The 23,791-nt window shown below is 49.0% G+C and overlaps 1 protein-coding gene across 1 annotated transcript in view; it reads right to left on the bottom strand.

Annotated features, from left to right (window-relative positions):
- Marco (macrophage receptor with collagenous structure) overlaps positions 1-18,792 on the bottom strand; it is a 33,010-nt gene extending 14,218 nt beyond the window's left edge. Inside the window, 7 exon segments of the mRNA XM_037211473.1 lie at positions 2-76; positions 574-618; positions 3,442-3,486; positions 6,610-6,645; positions 7,046-7,258; positions 7,886-7,987; positions 18,608-18,792. Coding sequence (XP_037067368.1) covers positions 2-76; positions 574-618; positions 3,442-3,486; positions 6,610-6,645; positions 7,046-7,258; positions 7,886-7,987; positions 18,608-18,716 — 625 coding nt within the window. The 5' untranslated portion in view covers positions 18,717-18,792.
- Between the last annotated feature and the right edge of the window lie 4,999 nt (positions 18,793-23,791).

Here is a 23,791-nt window from a genome sequence, read left to right as displayed (position 1 = left end):
GTGCCGTGTTCCCCCTTGGGGCCAGTGAGACCCTTGTCACCTTTACTGCCCTTCTCTCCTTGAGGTCCTGGGGCACCTGTGACAAGAACAGGAATGAGGTAGGATCCGACTGTCCCACTGGGGATGGGCTCCTGGAGACGGAACAGAGTGGGAAGGGAAGGGATCTCTGGGGAAAACCGGGGGACACATTCATTAGCTCGTCTCTTTGATGGTCGTGGCGAGCTCTTTGAAGACTTGAGACAAAAAAGAGGGCAGGGCAGGGCTGTAGAGACAGCATGTGGGGACAGCTGCCCTATGGGAAATGTCAATGCATGGCTGGCCCAGGAGAATCACATGGTGCATGCCTAGGAATGGCAATGCTGGCTGCCCAGGAGAGGAAGTCACATGGGTGCAGTGGCCCTATGGGAAATGGCAATGCATGGCTGGCCCCAGGGGATGAAGTCACATGGGTGCAGTCGCCCTATGGGAATTGGCAATGCATGGCTGGCCCCAGGAGAGGAAGTCACATGGGTGCAGTGGCCCTATGAGAATTGGCAATGCATGGCTGGCCCCAGGAGAGGAAGCCCAAGTTACCAGTTGCTCCTTGCTTCCCTGGTGCACCAGGAAGTCCCTGGAGGCCTGTGAGATGGAAAGAAGGACTCAGTCACTGTGGTTTCTTCAGTTAGCTGACATCCTAGGGGCCCTGCAGTGGTACAGGCACCCCAGCATAAGCTCTGTATACTCTATACACAAATGCACAAGCAAGCGTATGTGGTAGAGTACCAGGCAGGTTCAGATGGAGGTGACTGTTTTTCCAAAGGCTTGGGGTCAGTGCTTGGCCACGGAAAGAAGGTTCTAGAAGATGGCAAGTCGGTTTGAATCACAGCTGTCTTTCCAAGCAAGGTAAATGACCTTAGAACAGACACCTCAGTATCCCTTGCCTCAACACTCTCATTTGTAAAATGGGGCTGGTGATGACTGGACTCTCTGCAGGTGCCTCGCTAATGCTCCTGTGCCCAGGACAAAAATGGCATTGGGAAATAACGTGCCTGCTGGGGACACTGAGGTATGTTATAGGTGAGCATGCAGGACACAGCCCCAAGAGCAGGCCATTCCTAGGCGGAGTGGACTGGGGCAGGATTGTGAGCACAAAGAGAAATGGAGAGACCCTGGAGGGTGGGTGAGGAAGGGAAGGGGGAAGTGGGGCTGCAGGGCAAGGTGTGGAGACAGCTCCCTGGGGTGCCTGAGCTCTAGCTTTCCCTGGGGTGCCAGCTGCTCTCGGCTCATGATCTCCATGCCACCATCACGTGTGCCAGCATCCCCTCCTGTTGGGTTTGTGGGTTCCAGGGAGCCTGAAAGGAGTGCGGAGAGCCAGTGAGACTGCCCAGCTTCCTCCTGCACTCTGCAGAGGAAGAGTGGACCTCCAGAATGCCTCCATGGATGGCCTGGGCCTGTCTTTCCAAGTGGCCTGGTTGGCTGCAGTCTCTGGGATCTGGGGAACCTACTCCATTCCCCTTTCTCTCTGGGTGAGAAGAGGGAGACTGGATCCCCTCTGAGTGGCCTGCCTGCTGTGTGAGTGTGAGGCTGTTTGTGCATAGAGCCTGTGAGTATCTGCAGGTGCACACTCATGAGTACCAGTATACTGTGAATATGTGTGAGCACTAGAGTATGTGCAGAATCCTACACGTGTGCATGAGTGTGTGAGCACCTGACTGTGAGGAGGTATGTGTGTGTATACATGTGTGCTCACACGTGTGCATGAATATGTATGTGAGCGTGTAATTCCGTGATTGCGTAGTGTGAGGATGCATGTATGCCAAAATGTGTGTCTATACATGCATGAGTGCATGAATGTATGGTGTGAGTATTCATGTGTACATACACATGTGTTCACACATGTGCATGAATATGTGGCTCTGAGAGTGTGTGGTGTGAGTGTGAAGATGCATGCATGTGCAGGCCCCAGTGTTCACATGTGTGCATGAGAGAGTGTATGGCTCTGTGTGTGTGTAGCATATGAGTGTGAAGACACAATGATGTGTGTAGACACGTGCTTACAAATGAATGTGTGTGAGTGTGTGAGAGCATGTGGTGGAGCAGAGTGTGTGGGGTGTGAGTGCCTGCCCATGGTCCTCACCACACCATAATCTTCTTTTCCAGTGTTTAAAGCCTCTTGCAAGAAGCCCTACCCAGACAGAGAGCAGTGGGTTCCCGGGACCCTGTTAACGCCTTCCTAATGGAGCAGTTCCTAGAAGTAGCTCTCTCTGCTCACCAGACCCTTCTGTGGCTGCTGGGGCTCTGGAGGGGGAAGCCTGCTCTTTAATTCTCCTTTGAGCTAAACCAGCTGGCTCTGCTTACCCGCTGTTAAAAGGTCTTAGGATTCTAGATTACTCTCTGCAGCAGGCCCAGCCATGGGGTACTGGGAGAGTTCTGCAAAGGCTGACAGTCACCTCCCTGGGCTTTTGCCTCATGGAGAGAGAGCTCTGAGTCTACTACTCTGACGGAGACGTGGTCTCAGCCTCACCCTGAAAAACAGAAGCTAATCCATGGCCTAGCAGCAATCGCGGACTTTCAGCCGTTATCTGGAAGCTGATGTGGTGATGATTGCCTGTAAGCTCAGGGCTCAGGAGGCTGAGGCAGGAGGATTGGGAGTTCAGTGACAGGCTGGGTCATTGCTGGGCCCAAACAACAATGGGTTGGGATGACTACTCACTCAGTAAGCAAGCACAAGCCCAAGGACTTGAGTCTGACTCCTCAAACACACGTAAAAACAGCTGGGAGTGGTGACGTGTACTTGTAGTCTCAATATAGAGAGGCAGGTGGATCCCTGGGGCTCACGGACTAGCTAACCTAATCTATTTAGTAAGTTACAGGCCACTGAGGGACCTTGTCTCAAAACAAGTCAAAAATAAAAAAAAACAAGGTGGACGGCACCTGAGGCGAGCTGCCAAGGTCGGCTCTGGCATCTACATGGACACATGTGTACCAGAACACAACACATGTGTGCATGTGTGCAGAGAGAGAGAGACAGAGAGACAGAGAGACGAGAGAGAGAGGCAGAGATAGGGAGAGAAGAATGTGCTATAACAGCACCTCGCAGAAGTCTCAACTCCATCTTACGTATAAAGAAACCGAGGTGCATGGAGGTGAGGGAGGCAAGGTCGCAAAGGCAAGATCTGTGTGGATGTCTCAGCCCCTGCTGGATCATGGAGCTGCACTTTTCCCAGTAGGCTACAGCCTTGCAGTCCTCAGCAAAGAAGATTCAACGGAGCTGCCCACACACTACAGCCTGTCCAGGCTGAGGCACCATTGGGCAGTACTCCTGTTTGTGACCCCTCCACACCTCTGAACCCACCCCATGTCTCATACAAGCCGTCTCCCGTTGTGCAGACCCATCCCATGGGGTTTAGAGTTTGGTGTGGGTCTCTGTCACTGAGAAAGCCCACGGTGACGTCTACTCACCTGCCTCTCCCTTGATGCCTGGTGGGCCCCGGGGTCCTTGGACACCTGGAGATGTTAGGGTTAAAACATGAAGTTAGGAACCCAGGGGAAGATAAATATGAGGGTTTGGCTGGGTACAAGACAAACAAGTTGAGCAGTTAACAGGGAGAACGGGATTCTGGGAAAACCAAAAGCCACAGAGCTGGTCTCAGCAGGACCTGGATTGCTTCCCCTGAGGGTGATTTGAGAATCCTTCCTCGAAGTTCACACACAAGGTGCCAATGCCCTTTGCCCTAATGAACTTCTCAACTTCACGAGTGAGTACACCTCGAAACACATTTTCTACAGCTAACACAGCTAACTGCAGCAAACTCCACCTCCAGGGCTGGGAGATGGCTCGGCAGTTAAGATGCTCTTGCAGAGGATCTGAGGTCAGTTCCTGGCACCCATGTTGGGCACAGAAGTCTGTATCCCCAGCTCCAGGGCATCTATCTGGCTCCTTCCAGTACAGCATTCACATGTGCATACCCCTCTACACACTCATACATACCACCAGAAAAACAAAACTTATCAAACCAATAATAATAATAATAATAATAATAATAATAATAAAAACCTCTGTGCTGTGGGATGGTCTGTATGTCAAATTGCTCTGATTGGTCAATAAATAAAATATTGATTGGCCAGTGGTCAGGCAGGAAAAATAGTGGGACTAACAGAGAGGAGAATTGAGAGAACAGGAAGGTGGAGGAGACATTGCCAGCCACCACCATGACAAGCAGCATGTGAAGATGCTGGTAAGCCATGAGCCACGTGGCAAGGTATAGATTTATAGAAATGAATTAATATAAAATATAAAAACAGTTAGCAAGAAGCCTGCCACAGCCATACAGTCTGTAAGCAATATAAGTCTCTGTGTGTTTACTTGGTTGGGTCTGAGCTGCTGCGGGACTGGCGGATGAGAGATTTGTCCTGACTGTGGGCCAGGCAGGACCAGAAAACCTCTAGCTACACCTCTGTTTTTTAAAAGCAATTCTTTACCCATCTCAGGAAAAGGAACACCCCGGGGCACCCAGGGAGGCACAGAGGGGGAAATGATAGACTGAGACTCTAAGTCCAGACATAGGAGTGGCCAGTGGCTAGTGCCCATGGCTGGGACAGCTCTCTCCTCTTGAGGGTGTATTTTGTTTTCTCCCTTAAAAAATCCTTATGTGTCTGTGTGTTTGTCTGCGTGAGTGTACACCACATGTAGGGTACATGTGGGGCCAGGAGAGGGTGCTGGGTCCTCTGGAGCTGCGGCCACAGGCAGTTGTGAGCCGCTCGACCTGGGTGCTGGGAACCAAACCTGGGTCCTCTGCAAGAGCACCAGCTCTCTGACTGCTGCGCCTGCCCTCAGACCCCCTTTCTCCTCCCTGGCTTGGTAAAAATAAACGTTGGCCACTCACTCTACCAGTGTCCTGGTGTGATTTATTCTTCCTGCTATGACTGGGATGAGAGGGGACTCAGAGGGAGACATCTCTCCATTCGTGACAGAGGGAAGAAGATTCAGAGTATAGCTTGGAGGAGAAGGGGAAGAACACAAGGTCGAAAAGCGGAGGCTGAGCCTGGGGTTCCATCACGAACCCGCAACCCCTGTTGCTCCCTTCTGGGCAGGTGGCCCAGGCAGGCCAGGGATCCCAGGCACACCTGGGGCCCCTTTTGGACCTGGAGGATGAAGAACAGGGATAACAACTAGTCGAGCAGCAGTAGATGGCGATGTATTCACTCAGCCTCCCAGCAAATGGCCACTGAGCCTCAAGGGCAGACTAGCCCATGAAGGAAACAAACAAACAAACAAAAAACCTGGGTGATACTGCTTTCCTCGAGAAGTATGTGGTCTGGGAGACGAGGAAGAAATGAAAAACAACAGTGTAGATGATGTCTGAGGGAGGCTCAGCCTCAAAGACATGGCTTCAAGTACCGCTCAGGCCTGGCTGGGAGGCTGTGTCCCGTATCTATGTCGGGAAGTCTGTGGCTTTGGGAAGAGATGCTTGCTGCTGGTAACAACTGCCTATACCTGAGGTAAAGCCAGGAGTTCTGAGCCCCATGCCTCTCCCCTGCCCTCAGTAGCTGTCAAATGAGCCTTCGGTGGGGAGGTGGGGGTCTTGACCATGCAAGGCAAACCGTGAAGTAAGGGAGAGAGATGGTAGCCTGATGGATGGGACCTGACAAGCCCAGACTCCCACAGCTCTGGCTCCCAGCAGCACTGCTTAGCTCGTAAAGTGGGAGCTGAAGTTCAGAAATAAGCCACACCTATGGTGAATATTCCACAAGGCTGTTGACCAATTAGAACACACATGGTTGTGGAGAGGTGGAATGCTGCAAGTCCAGAGCCAAATTACCCTCAATTATCTTTAACCCCATAAGAGCCATTTATTACCCATCTCTGTGTTTAGTTTAACATCGTGTGACTATTAGGTAAAAGGCTTCTGGAATGGACTGGCAGACTCCTAAGTTTCTGTCAGCCCAAAGGCTAAGCATGTCATCAAATAGTGTCTGAGGCCTGAAGCAGGAGTTTTGCTGCTTTGCAGTAACCTACCCACCTACCTGATGTTCGCAGTTACATCTTTTTTAAAGCACCTTGATTTATGATTTTCTTTTGCTCTGTTACTATCAAAATTTCAGGAAACTTATCACACTGGAGCATGGTATGTGAGGCCACCCGAGTCCCCGCTCACAGGCCACAGCCATTTATATTTGGTTTCAGAATAAACCATCTCTTTTTCCCTTTGGTGTGCGGGTCGAGTCAACCACACACAACGCTGTCGTCATCACAACCCTCTGGGAGAGCAGAGGCTAACACAAGTAAGTCAAAGGCACTTCATGGGAGTGCTTCTGGGAGGCAAAGAAGGTTCTGGAAGCCTGGGACATTTGGGGAAGATGGGAGGAGGAGCTGGTGGACTGTCCCGGGAAGATGGCAAGGTTTGGATGTTGGAGAGAGGAGGCAATCATCTGGGACAAGGGGGAAGGAAGAGGTCCAAAGCTGGGGGTCCTCACTTCATGTGGTAGAGAGGTGGTCCCATGAAGGAGGCGGCACAGGACTGAGCAGATCACTGGAGGATGAGCTGAACACAGAAAATACATAGAGGGCTCCCAGCTAAGGCGCCTTCCAGAGAATGGCAATGTAGGTCAGACAGGAAACGAACATACCTGGGGAGCCTTGTTCACCTTTAATCCGGAACAGCTCTGTGAATGAAAGAGAGAGGGTGGCAGGCTGAGCCAGGGTGTGGAGTGGAGCTTGGGTTTGCTCCTGCGCCCCCACAGAGAGCTCACAGACTCTGCCTTGGAAGGCTGGGTCCCCATGGGTCTTCCCACCTTGGAGGTTTGAACAACACCTGAATTTGTTTAGGAAAGTAAGCTTCCAGAGACCAGTAACTGGATCCCTGGAAGTCGAGGAGTACAGAAATATTCAGATTGCCCCAATTCAGTTTGCAGAGGTTCCCGTGGTTAGGGGAGAGCCTGTCTGTGTTGGTCAAAAGGACTCTTTTGCAGGCTGGGCATGGAGCTTGGTTGGTAGAGTGCCCACCCAGCACGCATGAAAGCCCTGGGTTCCACCCCCAGCACACAGAAACAGGTGTGGTGGTACCTGGATTCTGAGTGAGGTTGTGAAGCAGTTGCTCCTGGCTGGTGCGGACCTGAATGAGCTGGGCCTGCAGGACTTGCAGCCCCAGTGCTCCTGGTACCGGGTGTGTTTTGGGATGTGCCAGCTGCAGCGAGAACAATGGCCTGTCCTCAGGAGCCAGGGTTCCATTGTCTAAGTACATCTCCAGGATCTGGAGCCGCCTCTGCAGATTGAGAGCTGGGACCCCAACCCAATACGTCATTTAGGGGCCTCACTGAAGCCTGAGACATTGGGGCAGGTTCCTGGTGTTCTGTGTCACACATACATGACTTCTGTAGGGCATGGGATTTCAAATACAAACTCTGTGTACTGTGGGGAAAAGGAGACAGGATGGACTCCCCACAGTAGTGGATCCCTGGGACTTTTTGGTCAGTCAGCCTAGCCATCTGGTGAACTCCAAGCCAGAAAGAGACCCTGACTCAAAATGGACAATGCCTGATGCATGATCTTCAAGCTTGTCCTCTGTCCTCCACACACATGTGCATACCTGTGTATGTATACCTCCTACACATATGCACATGGAGAGGAAGTGAGGAACAGCCCAAAACTGTCATCTGGCTTCCATATGCACACACACACACACACACACACACACACACACACACACACACACAGACGTGCACACATTCACAAACACACCTTCACTCTTCCATTACCTTGGTGGGTCTAACCACTGTGCCCTAGCAGGAGGGCAAATGTACTCTCAAGATGCCTCCACTCAGCCTGAACTCTGCACCCAAGGAGCTTAGGTGGCCACTCTGTAAAGAACCCACAGGATCAGGACCAGGACCAGGAGCACCTCACCTTGAAGGAACAGCAGGGTGGTACCTGCTGTGAGCAGCGTCAGGTAGATGGCCATGACTGCCATGCAAATGGTCCCCCCATTTCTCTTCTTGGGTGCTGGATCTGGAATACAAGAAGAGAAGTGGTGGTTTCAGGGCTGCAGAGAAGGAGCCAGCCTGTGCCAGGTCACATGCAGGGCAGCGGGGACTTTCCTTGGAAAGTAGGAAAGGCATTGAAATCTTTCTCATTTCTTCCTTCCTTCCTTCTTTTTTTTTTGGCCAAAGGCAAGAAGTTTTGCCACAAGGCAAGAAGTTCCTCAGCCGTGAGGTAGAGATGAGCAGGTCTCCAGGGCTTGCTGGCCAGCCAGCCTTGGTGCCGAGCGTCTGTGGAGAACACCTGGGGTTGCCTGCTGGCCTCATGCTCACATGCGGATAACTAGATGGATAGATCTTGCTCAGTCTTGAACATCAGTGTGATGGCTGCTCTGTGCTGGAGTCACTAGTGCTTACACAATAAGCCGCTGAAGCTACAGGTTTCATTTACAGAGTCTGGGATGACGAAGAAGTTTATTTCTGTTTCCTAAACACTTGTGAGGCTCAGGGAACTGAGCGATTTACTAGGACATAAGATGCAGGTGTGCAGTTCATGGCTTTACTTCCCTGATCTTTGGTTTTGTTGTTGTGTGTGTGTGTGTGTGTGTGTGTGTGTGTGTGTGTGTGTGTGTGTGTGTCTGTCTGTCTATCTGTCTTTTCTGTCTCTGTGTGCTAACATGCTTGGAACAGCATAAACTGAACATGTAAGTCATGATGCTGCTCTATAATCAGTGGTGTGTTGTTTATGTAGCATGTGAAACATACATTTGCTTGCATGCTAAACAGAACAATGGCTTGGAACTAAGCAATTGTTAAAACAGAAGCTGCTTTGGCCTATGGAAAGACAGCTTAGAGACAGGAGGGAAATCCAACAAAGATACAAGAAGGAAAAAACAGAGTCAGAGCAGACACCATCAGCACCAAGGAGCAAGATGCCAGTAGACCAGTAATGCCATGCGACGTGCAAAACATAGATGAATAGAAATTTAAGATGTCAGAGCTAGCTAGCAATAAGCCTGAGCCATAGACCAAACAGTTTGTAATTGATATTAAGCCTCTGACTGGTTATTCGGGAACAGGTGGGTGGGAGAAATTCGTTCGTCTACAATTGAGTCCTTTGTACAATATGAAGTGGATTTTTTAGATGCACACAGTCCTGTGCAAGAGTGCATTTGATGGATGGGAAGTAAGCTGTGCCGGTGTCCCAGACATCAGAAATCAGGGTGGGGACAATAAGAGCAGTCATGAAAAATGGTATGTTACAGGAGCATGGAGGGGACCCTTGGAGAGAAGGTGAACTGAACAGAACCAAAGAACTGACAGAATGTCACTGTGGGAATGGTCATGGGTGCTGATGCTTTAGAATCCTATGACAAGTTTTGTCCTGCAAGTGTGAGGACTAGAGTTTGGATCCCGGAACCCACATAAATGTTGGTTGGGTGTGGTTACCCCCATCTGCAATGTCAGTACTGGGGAGACAGTGACCAGCTGATTCAGAGTTCTCAGTTCTGTGAAAGACCCTGTCTCAGTTAATAAAGTACAAAGCAATTGAGGAAGGTGTCAGTATTAACCTTTGGTGTCCACATACACTTCCCACGTGCAACCACATACATGTGAATATGCATACACACATGCACTCCCCCCAAAAAAAACATGCCAAAAAGAATTCAGAGTTTCCATCTGGGCTAGAGACAGGCCTAGGGACTTGGTTTGTAGGTGTGTCCAAATCACTCTATACACAGTAGAGGGGCTGATGGAGTGCTTATGCTCACATTTACTTGTTCAACTCTTGGAAGGTGGAAGAAATACAAAGTAAATGTCTCTGCTGTGTGACTTTGGCTCCTGAGAAAGAACTTCCCTAGTTGAGAGACTAAAAAGAGCCTCTGGTGGACCCTCAGGGCCTTCTCTAGGGTAAAGGATGGAGACGGGCAGAAATTTCAGGGAGACATTTCAGACTGTGACAGTATACTTTATGGGTTCAGTAAAGTGAGGGACCCTGTCTGTAAAAGGTGGTCAGTGCCTGAAGAACGACAATTCCAGGGGTTGATGTCTGATAGCTCTGTATCCATGAACACGCACGCACGCACGCACGCACGCACGCACACACGCACACGCACACGCACGCGAGTGCAACACACGCACGCACATGCACACGCACACACACACACACAAACACACGCACACACACATTCGTGCACACAGGAACACACTGCACATGCAAACACACATGCAGATATGAGAAGTTTGAGGCAGAGGACATCTAAAAGCTAAAGAGAAGGGACCGAGAGCAGTTAGGAAGGACACATTGTCTGCAAAGACACACTGATCTGAGTGACAGCTGACTCTCTACGTGAAACCATGGAGATCAGACCTAAGTGGCACACTGTGTTCTCTGCGCTGAAAGGAAAGACTTGTGAACCTAGAATTCTCTTGTGAATGAAAATAACTTCAGGAATGAATGGGAAATACAGACAATCTCAGATGAAGGGAGACCAGGAGAATTTAAAGGAACTTCTCCAAACAGGAAATGAGAACAGAAGGCCTATGGCTTTAAAACAGAAAGAGAATAATAATGGAGTGGTTAGAAACAAGGACACACACAGAGAGACATACACACACATATACACAATCTTCGAGTTTCTAAAAATCTCACTTCATGGTTGAAACAAATACACTGTCTTCTTACATTGTGTGCAATGCATGGCAAGGAAATTCTTAAGATAATTGTATTTTTAAAGTGTAGAAAGGTATAAATGGAAATAAAATTTCTATACATGCCCTTAAGTGGGAAAAATACTAATCCCAACAGACAGTGGCATGTTCTGTAAGTATATTACAATGCCCAGAGAACCCCTAAATAAACTACTGTGGTTTAAACGTGCCATGTGCCCCATTGGCTCACATGTGTGAGCACCTGCTCTCAGGCTGGTGATGCTGTTCTGGAATACTGTAGATCCTTTAGGAGGTGGAGCCTGGCTGGAGGAAGTGAGTCACCGGGGGCGGGCCTTGAGACTTAACAGCCTTTCCCTACTTCCTATTGACTCTGCGCTTCCTGAGCATGGATGTAATGTGAACAGCCAGCCACCTTCCGCTCCTGCCGCCATGTTTTTCCAGTTGTGGTGACTCTATCCCTCTGGAATTCTAAGCCAAAATAAACTCTCTCTCCCCTAAGTGGCTTTTGTCAGGGAATTTTATCACAGCAAGGAAGAAGTAGTCAAGACAAAAAGCACTCCAAGTGACACATTCAAATGGAATTTTAAAAAAAATTCAAATAATTCATTGGAAAGAAAGAAAAACCAGAAAGTAAGAAAGGAAAATAGGTAAAGGACAAAACAGAAACTGTATAATAGGATGGTCTGTTGAAGCCCTAACATATGGATAACTGGTATATCTGTAAACGGTCCAAGTCTACCAATCTGAGCACACACATTGGCAAGCTGAGTCACACAACATGACACAACCACATATTATCCAGAAGAAACCACATAGCAGAACTTAAAACTACAGGAAAAAAACCTGATATAGCTAAAAGGAGGAAGACACAATCGATAAATACAACTGGAGATTTTAATTTTAGTACTTTGCTCTCAACAACTGATAAAACCCAGCAACGACACAGAAGGATGGGACACCATCAATGAACACCCAATGAACATTTACAAAACACTCCATCCAATAACAGCCAAAGGCACATGCTTCTTCATCACACAGAGAACGTTTATTCACCAAGATTGATCACATCTCGGGTCAAAAACAGACCTCAATAAGATGTGAAGAAAAGGAGGCTGGGGGCTGGGAGAAGGCTCAGTCAGTAAAATGCTTGATGCACAAACATGAACCTCTGAATTCAGATCACGAGAACCCAGGTAAAAAGCCAGGTGCAGTGACGATTTTCCGTAATCCCAGCGCCGGGGAGACAGACGGAGGACTCCTCTCACCAGTCAGTCTGGGTGAATCTATAAACTCCAAGTTCAGTGAGAGACTTCCAAACAACGGGGACTGGAGAGTTGTTCTCAACCATCAAGAGCACTAGCTGCTCTTCCAGAGGACCTGCGTTCAGTTCCCAGCACCCACAGCGGGTGACTCACAGCCACCTCCGACTCCAGATAATCTGATGTTCTTTTCTGGATGCTGTGTGCACAGATGTGTGCATACATACACAGGAACACACACACACACACACACACACACACACACACACATACAAAGATGAAATAAATATTTTTAATAATTAATTAATAATATTAAGGCATCTCCATATGTCTAAAGCTAATTGTGAGCGACACAGTGTTTCTCCCTTGAGACTCGGAAGAAGCAGAAGTCCATTCCTGACCTCTTATTCAGTACAGTCATGGAGCCTTCCAATGCAATAAAGAACAACAAGGAACTGAGAGACACAGCTTGGAAAGGAACAAAAATGTTCCTATTTGCAGAAGCAAGTGTCAATACAACAAACCCCTAATAATCTTGAAAAGAAATCCATAGAACTAATAAGTAACTCATCAAAACTGTAAGATACACAATCAACATATAAAATTCAATGATATTCCTATATCCTAATAAAAAGCAGTTGGTAACCAAAATTAAGCATAGTATTGGGCTGGAGAGATCATGGCTCAGCAGTTAAGAAGACTGGCTGCTCTTCCTGAGGGTCAGAGCTCAGAACCCATCATCTCCATCAGAAGGCTCACAAGCACCTGGAACTCCTCTCCAGGGGATCAGGTGCCCTCTTTCAGCCTCCACAGGCACCTGCAAGCATGTAAACATGCACACACACATGCATAAATAAAACAAAATAATTTTTATCATTTTAATTTAAAATCTTATTATTTTAATTTAAATTTTTAATTAAATTTAATTTAGAATGTAATTTAAAATAATAAAATTTAATTTTTTAATTTAAAAATTAACAACCCCCTATGGTAATACTTTTGTTTAGGCCAAAGAAAATAAAATATTCAGATGTAAATCTAACAAAACAGATGTAAGATTTGTATGCTGGAAATTACAAAATTCTACTTTGGAAAAATAAAATCAAGAAGTGAAGAGATATACTATGTTCATAGGTTAAACCTGTAATTATTCATACATTCATTTATAGGTGTAACACAATTCCTACCAATACTGAAGCAAGATTTTTATGTAGTAATAGACAAGCTAATGCTGAAGTGTATGTGGAAAGGTCAGGTTATAGAATAACTACAACAGTCTTGTGAAGATTGGAATGTAAGAACAGGGTGGACTTGGGAGAGGGCTAGTCATAGAACACAAGAACCATTGTTGAACCTTCCTTGCATGCTGAGAATAAAGCCCACTTTGTGGTAGCATGTGACTCTTTTTGTCTATTGCTTGATATGTTTTGTGAATATTTTTCCAAGACTTTTGTGTCCAAGATCATGAAATACATGGGTTTTTAATTTGTGGTCTATATGACCCTATTGACTGTGGGGGAACACACATATCAGCATCAGCAAGAGGTTTCTCAGTGCTCAGTGTCCAAGACTTAATTCAAAATCATGTTATGAACCCACAGTGTGTCTGGTAGGGTTGTCATTGTTGCGTGGTGTGACTTGGCCACATGACTTACCTGAGCATGCCACCATGTCACACAATGCCAACAAGCACCACCTAAAGCCCCTGTGTGAGATCTGAGAACTGGTATGTTGGTTACCTGGTTTTGGTGTGCATGTGACATGTCAGTCTGTTCTCACATAACATTGATGATGGAAAGCAAAGACAGCATGTCAGCACTAAAACAGTCTATCCTCAGATGCTGTGGAAATGAGATGCGGATTCACATGAAAAATTTTCTTGAATAGCTGTAGCAACTTTACTTGTAGGAACCCAAAGAGGAAACATTTGAACTGTGGTGCCTTCGTACTGTGGGTCACTACTTATTCAGAAGAACCATCGACCCGGATCCGGCTGCCTGAAGGCTCTCGGGGGCATTACACTGTGTGATAAAATTGGAAGTTCTGGTGGGGGAGATGGCTTAGTGGAGCGGACACTTGCTGTGAAACTGCGAGGATTTGACTCAGACCCTCGAGTCCACCTCACGGTGGCTGCAGTAGCACACAGGTGTGACCCGGGGCTTCTACGGTGAGAGGGGAGGAGAATACAGGGGAACCCCGAGAAGTTCAAGGCCAGCTGCAGAATGAGCGACCCCATCTCAAACAAGACAGAGGCTGAGACCTGACACCTGAGGCTGTCACTTGACCTCCACTTGCATGGCATGGCATGTGCACATGCGTGTATAACATACACGCATGCACACACGTGCATATATAACATACACGAATGCACACACATACATCCCACACATTATACATGCAAAAAACAGAAAAAAATAAAAGCAAATCTTATTACATTTTTGTGTATGTGTTACACACACACACACACACACACACACATACACACACACACACACACACACATGAACCTGCCATGGCACACATGTGGAGAACAACTTGTCGGAGTCAGTTCTCTCCTTCCACCATGTGGACCCTGGAGTTTGAACCCAGGTCATCAGGCTTGGCAGCAACTACCTTTACCTACTGAGCTGTCCTGCTGACCTCAAAACCAGTCTTTAGAGAGTTATATAAGGGGGCAGGAGAGATGGCTGCTCTTCCAGAGGACCCAGGTTCGAATCCCAGCACCCACATGGTAGCTCACAACTGTCTGTAACTCCAGTTCCAGGGGATCCAATGCCCATGGCAAAACACCAATGAACATTTTTTTTAAGTGAAATGGGGTTGCAATATGATGCCATTTGTCTGATGTCCCCAAATGAACACAAGTGTAGAGATGGAGTTGGTTGGCCTTGGCAGAGTGAATGATTGCTTGTGAGGGGCTGAGGACTACCTGTGACTTAAAGCCTAGTGCAGAGTGTAAGTACATATGTACGAGTCTGCCCGCAGCTGGGGCCATGTGTCAGTGTCCGATTGCGGGTTTGTACCAAAAACTGTGTAAGAAGCCGTGCCTGAAAGGAACTGGGTGAAAGGTCACAAAAGGCCTCCTGGGACGTATTTCCTTACTCTCTGTGACTCTAAATAATTATTTCACAACAAAAAGTTTCTTTTTCTAAGCCTCTATGGTAAAGACAGATGTTTCAAGACTTGAAGACAGAACGACCAGATGTGGCGGCACACACCTTAGTCCCAGCACTCGGGAGGAGAGGGAGGAGGAGCTCTGTGAGTTCAAGGCCAGCCTGTTCCACAGAGTTTGTTCCAGGACAGTCAGGGCTACACAGAGAAACCCTGTCTCAAAAAAAAAAAAAAAAAAAGGGGGGGGGAGGAGGGAGGGAGGGGGAGAGAGACAGAGAGACAGAGACAGAGAGAGAGAGAAAGAGAGGGGGAGAGCATAGAATGACTGTAAAACCACAGCAGCCCCATCACCAGAGCTGAACTTAAAGGGACTCTGGTTAACTTAAAGTGAAGATGTGTCAGGAGAAGGCCTCAAGGTATCTTAGGTTATCTTTAGATCAGGAAGAAGGGGCATCTGGGGGTTGCTGCTGGGGGTCAAAGGTGAGTATTATGACAAACAATTACAAAGCCCTTTACTTCTCTATTAGCATTTGGGGTCGGTTCTCTCTGTCAAGAAAAATGTGGAGACCGGGAGAAGGCCCAGTTGGTAGAGTGCTTGCTGGGCAAGTCTGAGTACCTGCGTTCAGATCCTCAGAACCCACTTCAAACAGGACAATCAGAGCATACACCTGTGAGCCCAGTACCCCGACAGAGAGATGGAGGGGACGCTAGGAAATCTCTGACAGCTGTGACCAGCTGGCATGGAACCATGAGAACAACAGGGCCTGTATCCAACAGAATGGAAGGCAGGGACCAACACCTGAGGGTGAGTGTCACACCCAACACACACACAGTATTTGAGTGTGTGTGTGTGTGTGTGTGTGTGTGTGTGTGTGTGTGTGTGTGTGTGTTGTAGGCACAGGTATACATGTGAGTTCTAGGAATTTGAACTCAGGTCCTTTTGCTTACACAGCACGAGCTTCATAGCAGACTCCTGTGTGATCTCACTCTCTCTCCACCTCTCTTTTATCCCTCTCCCTCCTTCTTCCCCCCACCTTGTCTCCCTCCCTTTTCTCCCCCCTCTCTCCCCCTCCTCTTCTCCCCTCTCTCTCCCATCTCTCCCCTCCTCCCCCTCCCCCCACATACAAGATGTCCTGGTTTTGTGTATGCTCCCGTTTGTAGGATGTGTGTACATGCATGTGGGCAGATGTAAGTGGAAGCAGGAGTTGACATCAGGTATCTTCCTCAGTCAATCTTCACCTTATGTTCTGAGATGAGAGTGCTCATCTAACCCAAAGCTCACTGGTTGGCTAGGCTAGCTGACCTGGGAGCTCCGGGGATCCTCCTGTCTCCACCCACCCCCAGTGCTGGGTACAGACTGTGCAACGCTGCCCAGCTTTTTACCTGGGCGCTGGAGATCTGAACTCAGGTCCTCAGGTTGTGCGGCGGGCACTTAACCTGCTCAGCCACCTCCACTGCCCCGTCATTCTTGCTGCCAAGTACCCTGGCTCTCACCTGCTCTCTCCACCTGTCTCCCACCCACCACAGTGAGCAACCCCAGCTGCAGAACGATGTATTCAACCTCTATGCAGTCCTCCAGCCTCTCACTAACCTCAGGGGAGGCTTCAAAGTCCTCCATCCCACCCTCAATCCCACTGCATGGAGCTTTTTAGATTTCTAAGGGCACTCCTCGAGTGAGTGTGTGTGTGTGTGTGTGTGTGTGTGTGTGTGTGTGTGAGAGAGAGAGAGAGAGAGAGAGAGAGAGAGAGAGAGAGAGAGACCTAGACACGTGTCATCCCTCCCCAGCCCCCCACTGTCTCATTTCTGTGCCCAGTTTCTACCATCCTTTCAGCTTTCAGAGCGACATCAGCTCCGACCTCAGGCCCCCTCCCAGGTTGCATCCGTGATGTCCTGTGAAGTTTTCAGCCTCAGCCAGTGTTGTTTAGAAAGGCCAGCTGAGGCAAGGCTTGCTCTCCCCACCTCAGTGTGTTTTCCCGAAGGCCGGCTGCCCTGTTCATCAAGTACCTTTCTCTGTGCCCGGCGTGGTGTCCAGAAGGTAGTAGGCACTGAATGTATCTGATCAGCTGAATTTTCTAGAACAGTGTATCTTAAAAAACAATCCAGAAGCCGGGCGATGGTGGCACATGCCTTTAATCCCAGCACTCAGGAGGCAGAGCCAGGCAGATCTCTGTGAGTTCTAGGCCAGCCCGGACTACCAAGTGAGTCCCAGGAAAGGTGCAAAGCTACACAGAGAAACCCTGTCTCTCGAACCCCCCCCCCAAAAAAAAAAAAAAAACAATCCAGAGGGTGAGGATATGAGATTCGATTGTCAGTGAAGTCTTTGCCTAGCAAGATGAGGACCTGGGTTTTATCCCCAGAGCCCATTGGGAAGCCAGGCACAGAGGCTGCAGAGGAGGCTCCGTGGTCAACAGCACTTACTGAACTCTCAGAGGACCTGAGTTCGGGTTCCAGCACCCACATCAGGTGGCTCACAACCCCCTTTCACTCCAGCTGATGACTGTGAAAGATGATTCTCATGGAATGTTCTAGAATGGGAAATCAGAGCTCTCCAGTGGCAAACAAGTCCACCCCTGACTTGAAATGCTACAAATTCCTGAAGATATAAAAGATACCTCAACTATATAGTGCTGAGAGACCATTTAAAACATCTTTAGAGGGCAGTGGCATAATTCAGTGGTTAAAGGCACTTTACCACCAAGATTGAACAATTGAGTTCTATCCCAGAATTCCACGGGATAGAAGGAGAGGACTCACTCTTAAAATTGTTCTCTGACTTCCATTCATTCACCTTAGCACATGCAACACACACACACACACACACACACACACACACAAATACGGAATAAAATTTTTTTTTTTAAATATTTGAAAGTTGTGCTCCATCCAAGTCAAACTAGTGACGAAGCTAGAGAAACTGACAGGAAAGGAAGAATGTGTTCCCAGGTCAGCACATCGGCCATCACAGAAGCCCCTTGAGGGATATTAAAGGACTTCCACCCAAATATATACACAGCTTTGGTTTCAGCGCTGTGGATTTTCTTTTTGAAACAGAGCTTCACATAGTCCAGGTTAGCCCCAAACTGCATAGCCAGAGGTGGCCTTGAACTCCTCACCCTTCTGCCTCTGCCTCTCTGGAGCTGAGGTCACAGGCAGGCATCACTCGTTTATGTGCTGGGGATCAAACTCGGGGCTTCCTGCCTGCTAGGTCAGCCCACCACTGTCCGAGCTGCATCTCAGGCCCCGTGGGACTCCTTCACATCCTTCGACCTGCAGCACCATCTCCACACACACAGAGTGTGTCCTCCTGAGACACTCACTAAAGAAGGGACATTTCCTTAATAAACATCGGCATTTACACCAGAGAAAATATCTAAATGTGGCTTTTTAAAAGGACCAGACTTCAAGCAAAAATCGACTCTACACCAAGGGCACAGCATCTGTGCTCGGCTTCCCAGGAATTGCAGCCCGATGCGGTCTCACTAGTGAGAGTCAGATGCAAAAGGCACCGGGTCACAAGCCCGCAGCTCCTGCAGTTGGGTCTCTTGCAGCTTCCCACCACCAGAGATTAAGGTTCTGTGCGATCGCATTACCAGACAGTCGTACTTTACCGTTGATTTCGAAGGTCTCCATCATAGGGCACATGGCTTGATCAAAATCCGCTCCTTCTTCTGTGCTTCCCAAGAAGGCTTCCTCCTTGAGGGTTTCTTTATTTCCCATTGCTACGTTTTATAGGTGGCCAAAGCCCTGGAGGCAGCAGAAATGCTTCCCCAAGAGGAAGCAGGGCTCCCATTTAACTGCGGCAGCTAGCTGGAGGACCGCTCGACTTCCCTTTGGCAAGGATTCCTTGATTTGCACAATGTTTCCTGACTATGGGGATGAGGCTGTTCCTTAGAGTATAGTTGATTTTTGCTTAAAAAACCAGGCTGTAGACATGTGGAGCGGTTATGTGGGGAAGCTGACCGACCGTGTAGGGGAACTGAAGAGGCTTGGGGAAGACCCTCCTTGTCCTCAGGACCCTAGGTGACACCTAAGGAGCTGTTCTCTTCCTTCCTTCTGCATTCCTAACCCCTGCATTCACACAGAACCAGCTACCTATCCCAGGACTTCTCTGGCCCACACTGGAACCCTCTTCTGACCCACTTCAGGCTGAGTTCATCCTTAGACATAATGGGGCCCTGGATCCGCCACAGGACCACGGTTTGGGACACAGACTGAATGCAAACCTATAGTTTAATAAGGTCCCCGTGTGGTTTATAGCACACTAACGTTTAGAAAACGGGCTGAAAAGATTAAAGTGCCTGCTGGGCAAGCATGGGGACATGAATTCAGATCACCAGAACCAATTAAAAAACAAAAGCAGCCGGGTGGCAGCGGCACACGCCTTTAATCCCAGCACTCGGGAGGCAGAGCCAGGCGGATCTCTGTGAGTTTGAGGCCAGCCTGGCTACCAAGTGAGTTCTAGGAAAGGTGCAAAGCTACACAGAGAAACCCTGTCTCGAAAAACCAAACAACAACAATAAACAAACAAAAACAAAAACAAAAGCAACAACAATAAAAATCAGGTGTGCTTACCATGTCTGTGACTCCAGAGATGGTAAGATAGAGACAGGTGTCCCTGGCCCACAGTCTAGCCAATCAGTGAGAGAGAGAGAGAGAGAGAGAGAGAGAGAGAGAGAGAGAGAGAGAGAGAGAGAGAGAGAGAGAGAGAGAGAGAGCCTGCTTTAAACAGTAAGGTGGAGGGCCAGAGAGACGGCTCAGCAGGTAAAGGCCCTTGTAGCAAAACCTGGCAACTTGAATTTGATTCCCAGGATCCGCATGGTGAGGGGAGAACCGACCCCCTCAAACTATCGTCTGGCCTCCACACATGTATGCGTACCACCACACATAAGTGAACCCACATACACAACACACACAAAGTTAAAACACTTTTACAATCACCTTGGAGGTACCTTTCTATAGCATACCAGTAAGGTTTCTGTCCAAGCTTTCCATACCACACTCCTGTGTGTGTGTGTGTGTGTGTGTGTGTGTGTGTGTGTGTACATGTGCATGCACATGCATGCTATGCTTTTCTGTGCACTCTGTGTATGTGCATGCATGTCTCTCTCTCTCTCTTCTCTCTCTCTCTCTGTCTGTGTGTGTGTGTGTGTACATGTGCATGCACATGCATGCTATGCTTTTCTGTGCACTCTGTGTATGTACATGCATGTCTCTCTCTCTCTTCTCTGTGTGTGTGTGTGTGTGTGTGTGTGTGTGTACATGTGCATGCACATGCATGCTATGCTTTTCTGTGCACTCTGTGTATGTGCATGCATGTCTCTCTCTCTCTCTCTCTCTCTCTCTCTCTCTCTCTCTCTCTCTCTCTCTCTCTGTGTGTGTGTGTGCACATGCATGCTCACTGCACCCCAGTGAGGCCTAAGCCCTCTCCTCTTGTCTCGGTTGAACCTGTGGCAGGTCACGGTTATTAAGATGCAGATGGAGGGGTCCGGTGTTTGCTGCACACCCCACTTGGTCCTCATGGCAGCTGTGGGATGGTAGAAACGTCACTCAAGCTGTGCCTACCTTCCCCTCCACATTCGCATAATAAGGGAGACACTGATAACTGCTGTATTTCTGAATCAAATCACGTGAGCTCAGGGCTGGGCAATAAGGAGGGTCTCCTGCAAGCAGGAACAGCTGATCCGATGGAGATGTTGGTCCTATGCTCAGAGTATCTTGTTCTACACTGTCCTGCAAGTGTCAGGACCTAAGTTCAATCCCCAGCACCCACATAAATAGGCTGGGTGTCATGGTGTGCCTTAAATCCCAGTGCTGAGAGACAGAGAGACCAGTGGGTCTCTGACGCTCATTAGCCAGCCAGCCTGGCCCTCTTGGGGAGCACCAGACCAGGCAAAGAGCCTGTGTAAAGAACAAGACGGATGGATGGTGCCCGAGGGGTAACGGCTGAGCTTGTCCTCTGGCCTCTGAACACACATGTACCCCCATGCACACTAAGATAGTTGGGATAGAAGGAGTTAAAGAAGAGGACTGGGCCATGTGGAGGAATCTCGCTAGCAGCTCCAACCGGAAGCCAGGGGCTGTCAGACTGTGTGGCAGGGGGTGGGGCCCTCCCACAGGAGAGGAATTCCGGAAGCAGAGAGGCCCGTTCCTGGACTGCCCGTGCCCCTGCCTTTCCCTGGCTCGGCGCTGTCCTTTCAGCAGCGGGTTGGGGCTCAGGCGGAATGCTGTGTAAAGCACCAAGCCCTGTGCTTAGAGGGACCACATAAAGAATGTCAAGTGTTCCCGTGTCCGCTGTAGCTACAGAGCCGGGCAGAGCCACGTCTGCCAGCCAGGGCAGTGGCAAAGGGTGGAGTGTAGCTGTACATGCATGAAGACGTGGGTTTGGGTCCTCGGTGCCCACGTAGAAAGCTGGGCGGGGTGGTGTAGCTGTAACTCCGTATCTAACAGGTGGAGACTGGTGAACCCCTGGGGTTTGCAGGCCAGCTAGCCTAACCTCTTTGGTGAGCTCGGGTTCCATGAGAGATCCTGACTCAAAAATAAAGTGGGAAGGGCAGAAAGGCTTCGCAGGTAAAAGGCACTTGCTGCTAAGCCGGATGGCCTGGATTTGGTCCCCAGGACACACATGGTAGAAAGAGGGAACTGACTCCTGAACTGTCCCCCCCCCCCCCACATGCTTGTATGCATACATGTGCACACACAAATATACGTATAACACACACAAAACGAAACTAAATGTGAAGAACACCTCTCTCACGAACTCGCTGTGCAATTTCAACTGACCTGCTTACCCTCTCTGAGCCCAGCACAAAGCTGTAGCTCCTTGAGCACTTCCGCAAGATTTGTTATCGAGACAGGACTCATCACCCACAGCATGCAAGCTGCCTGTCACGCAGGTACCAAGAAGGTGTCTGATTTCCACTCAGAACTCTGCTCCTATAGCCTGTTTAAGCCAGACGCACCGGTTCTCCAGCAGGAGCCTTAAGCCCTGGTCCCCCATGAGTTCCCAGGTTGAACCTAAGAGCAAAAAGTTGAGGCTCATTGAGCAGAATCCTAGAGGGTTCCCATACAGAGGGTGGGGTTGGGGGTGTCCCAGCACCTCCATCCTGTGTGGATTCCTTAGTTGATGGAATCCACTAAGAAACTCGCATGTGTGGCTTTATACTCACAGTGACTGGATTCTGTACGGTTGTGTGTGTGTGTGTGTATGTGTGTGTGTGTGATGTGCCAGAGGACAACCTTGGCTGTCATTTCTCAGGTACTGTCCTGAGAGACAGGACCTTTTCTGGCCTACAGGTCCCCAAGTAGGCTAGGCTGGCTGGCCAGTGAGTGCCAGAAAGACAGCTGACTCCTCCTTCTCAGCCCTGGGATTGCAAGCACATGCCACTGTGCCTGATTTGGGGAAGCGGGGGGTGTGTGTGTGGGGGGGGTGTAAGGTGGGTTCTGAACTCATGTTCTCACACCTATTATTAACCTTTATTAATCCAACTGTCTCCCCAGCCCTAAGATGAATAGCATTCTTATAAAGATTTGTTTGCTTATTTATGTGTGTGTGCATGCCTGTCTGCTGTGAGTGTAGATGCACACATGTGTGCATGTGATCGGAGGCCAGAAGAGTGCACTGGGTATCCTTCTCTATCACTTTCTGCCTATTGCTTTAGGTGAGGTTTCTCCCTGAACCTGGGGCTCCAGTTTTCCCAGCTAGTCTAGAATCCAGTAACTCCTAGTGGTCCTTCCGGCCCCACCCACCCCCTCTTGTAGGCATGCGCAGGATGCGTTTCTTGTTATGTGAACGTTGAGCTCCAAGTTCATGTCCTCATCATTGTACAGCAAATGCTTTTTTTTTTTTTTGGTTTTTTTTTTTTGTTTGTTTGGTTTTTTTTGGTTTTTCAAGACAGGGTTTCTCTGTGTAGCTTTGCGCCTTTCCTGGAACTCACGTGGTAGCCCAGGCTGGCCTCGAACTCACAGATATCCACCTGCCTCTGCCTCCCGAGAGCTGGGATTAAAGGCGTGTGCCACCACTGCCCGGCTCAGCATATGCTCTTAACCGCTGAGCCCAAATAATATTTGAATGCAATATTTAAAAAATCCAACTGTATGTATGCCACCGGCAAATTGCCGCCATTTAAATAACAGCAGCCTGGCCCAGTACTGAGCAGCTCAGTCCCTGTGGGCTCTGGCCCTGGCCCCATAGAAGCCCTGGGTTTTAACATCTTCATTACAGGGCGCTCCCAAAGGTGTCCTGTGTGCCTGTAGGCTGAGGTGAGGATCAGAGGGGCTGATGACTGGGCGGCACATCTGTAAAGGGAGCACTCTGCAGAGGCTGGCATCACCTGTCGAGCCAGGCTGCAAGGGGTACTTCATACCTTGCCAGAAGTACCCTTCACAATCCTTGATATCTCCCATTAGGCACAGAGCACATGGTTCCAGGGGTAGGTACAGTCTCTTCCCATGCTCCACTCAAACACTTTTTTTGTCCAGGAACACAGGTCTGGCTGATTCTTCTGCAGATGAAGTGGCCTGTTCATATCTGGGGACTGACTTGTTCAAGATGTCCAGGGTGGGGCTTTACTTTCCAGGCAGAGTGCATCTAATTGGACTGGAGTGTTGCAATGCATTCCAAGAGGCCTCAATGGAGTTATGGCCAGTTTTCTGATGTTCTCAGAAGTGACAGTGAACTCCTCTGTAAGATGGGAGGAATGAGGAAGGAGGACCCCAGGCAGGTGTGACCCCACTCTCGCAGGGCTCTGCAGAGCTCAACATCCCACTGCTGAGTGGGTCCCAGATTTGTTCCT

The sequence above is a fragment of the Peromyscus leucopus genome, chromosome 15 (assembly GCF_004664715.2).
Source record: "Peromyscus leucopus breed LL Stock chromosome 15, UCI_PerLeu_2.1, whole genome shotgun sequence".
Taxonomy (NCBI): Eukaryota; Metazoa; Chordata; class Mammalia; order Rodentia; family Cricetidae; genus Peromyscus; species Peromyscus leucopus.
This window is presented reverse-complemented; position numbering and strand designations above follow the sequence as displayed.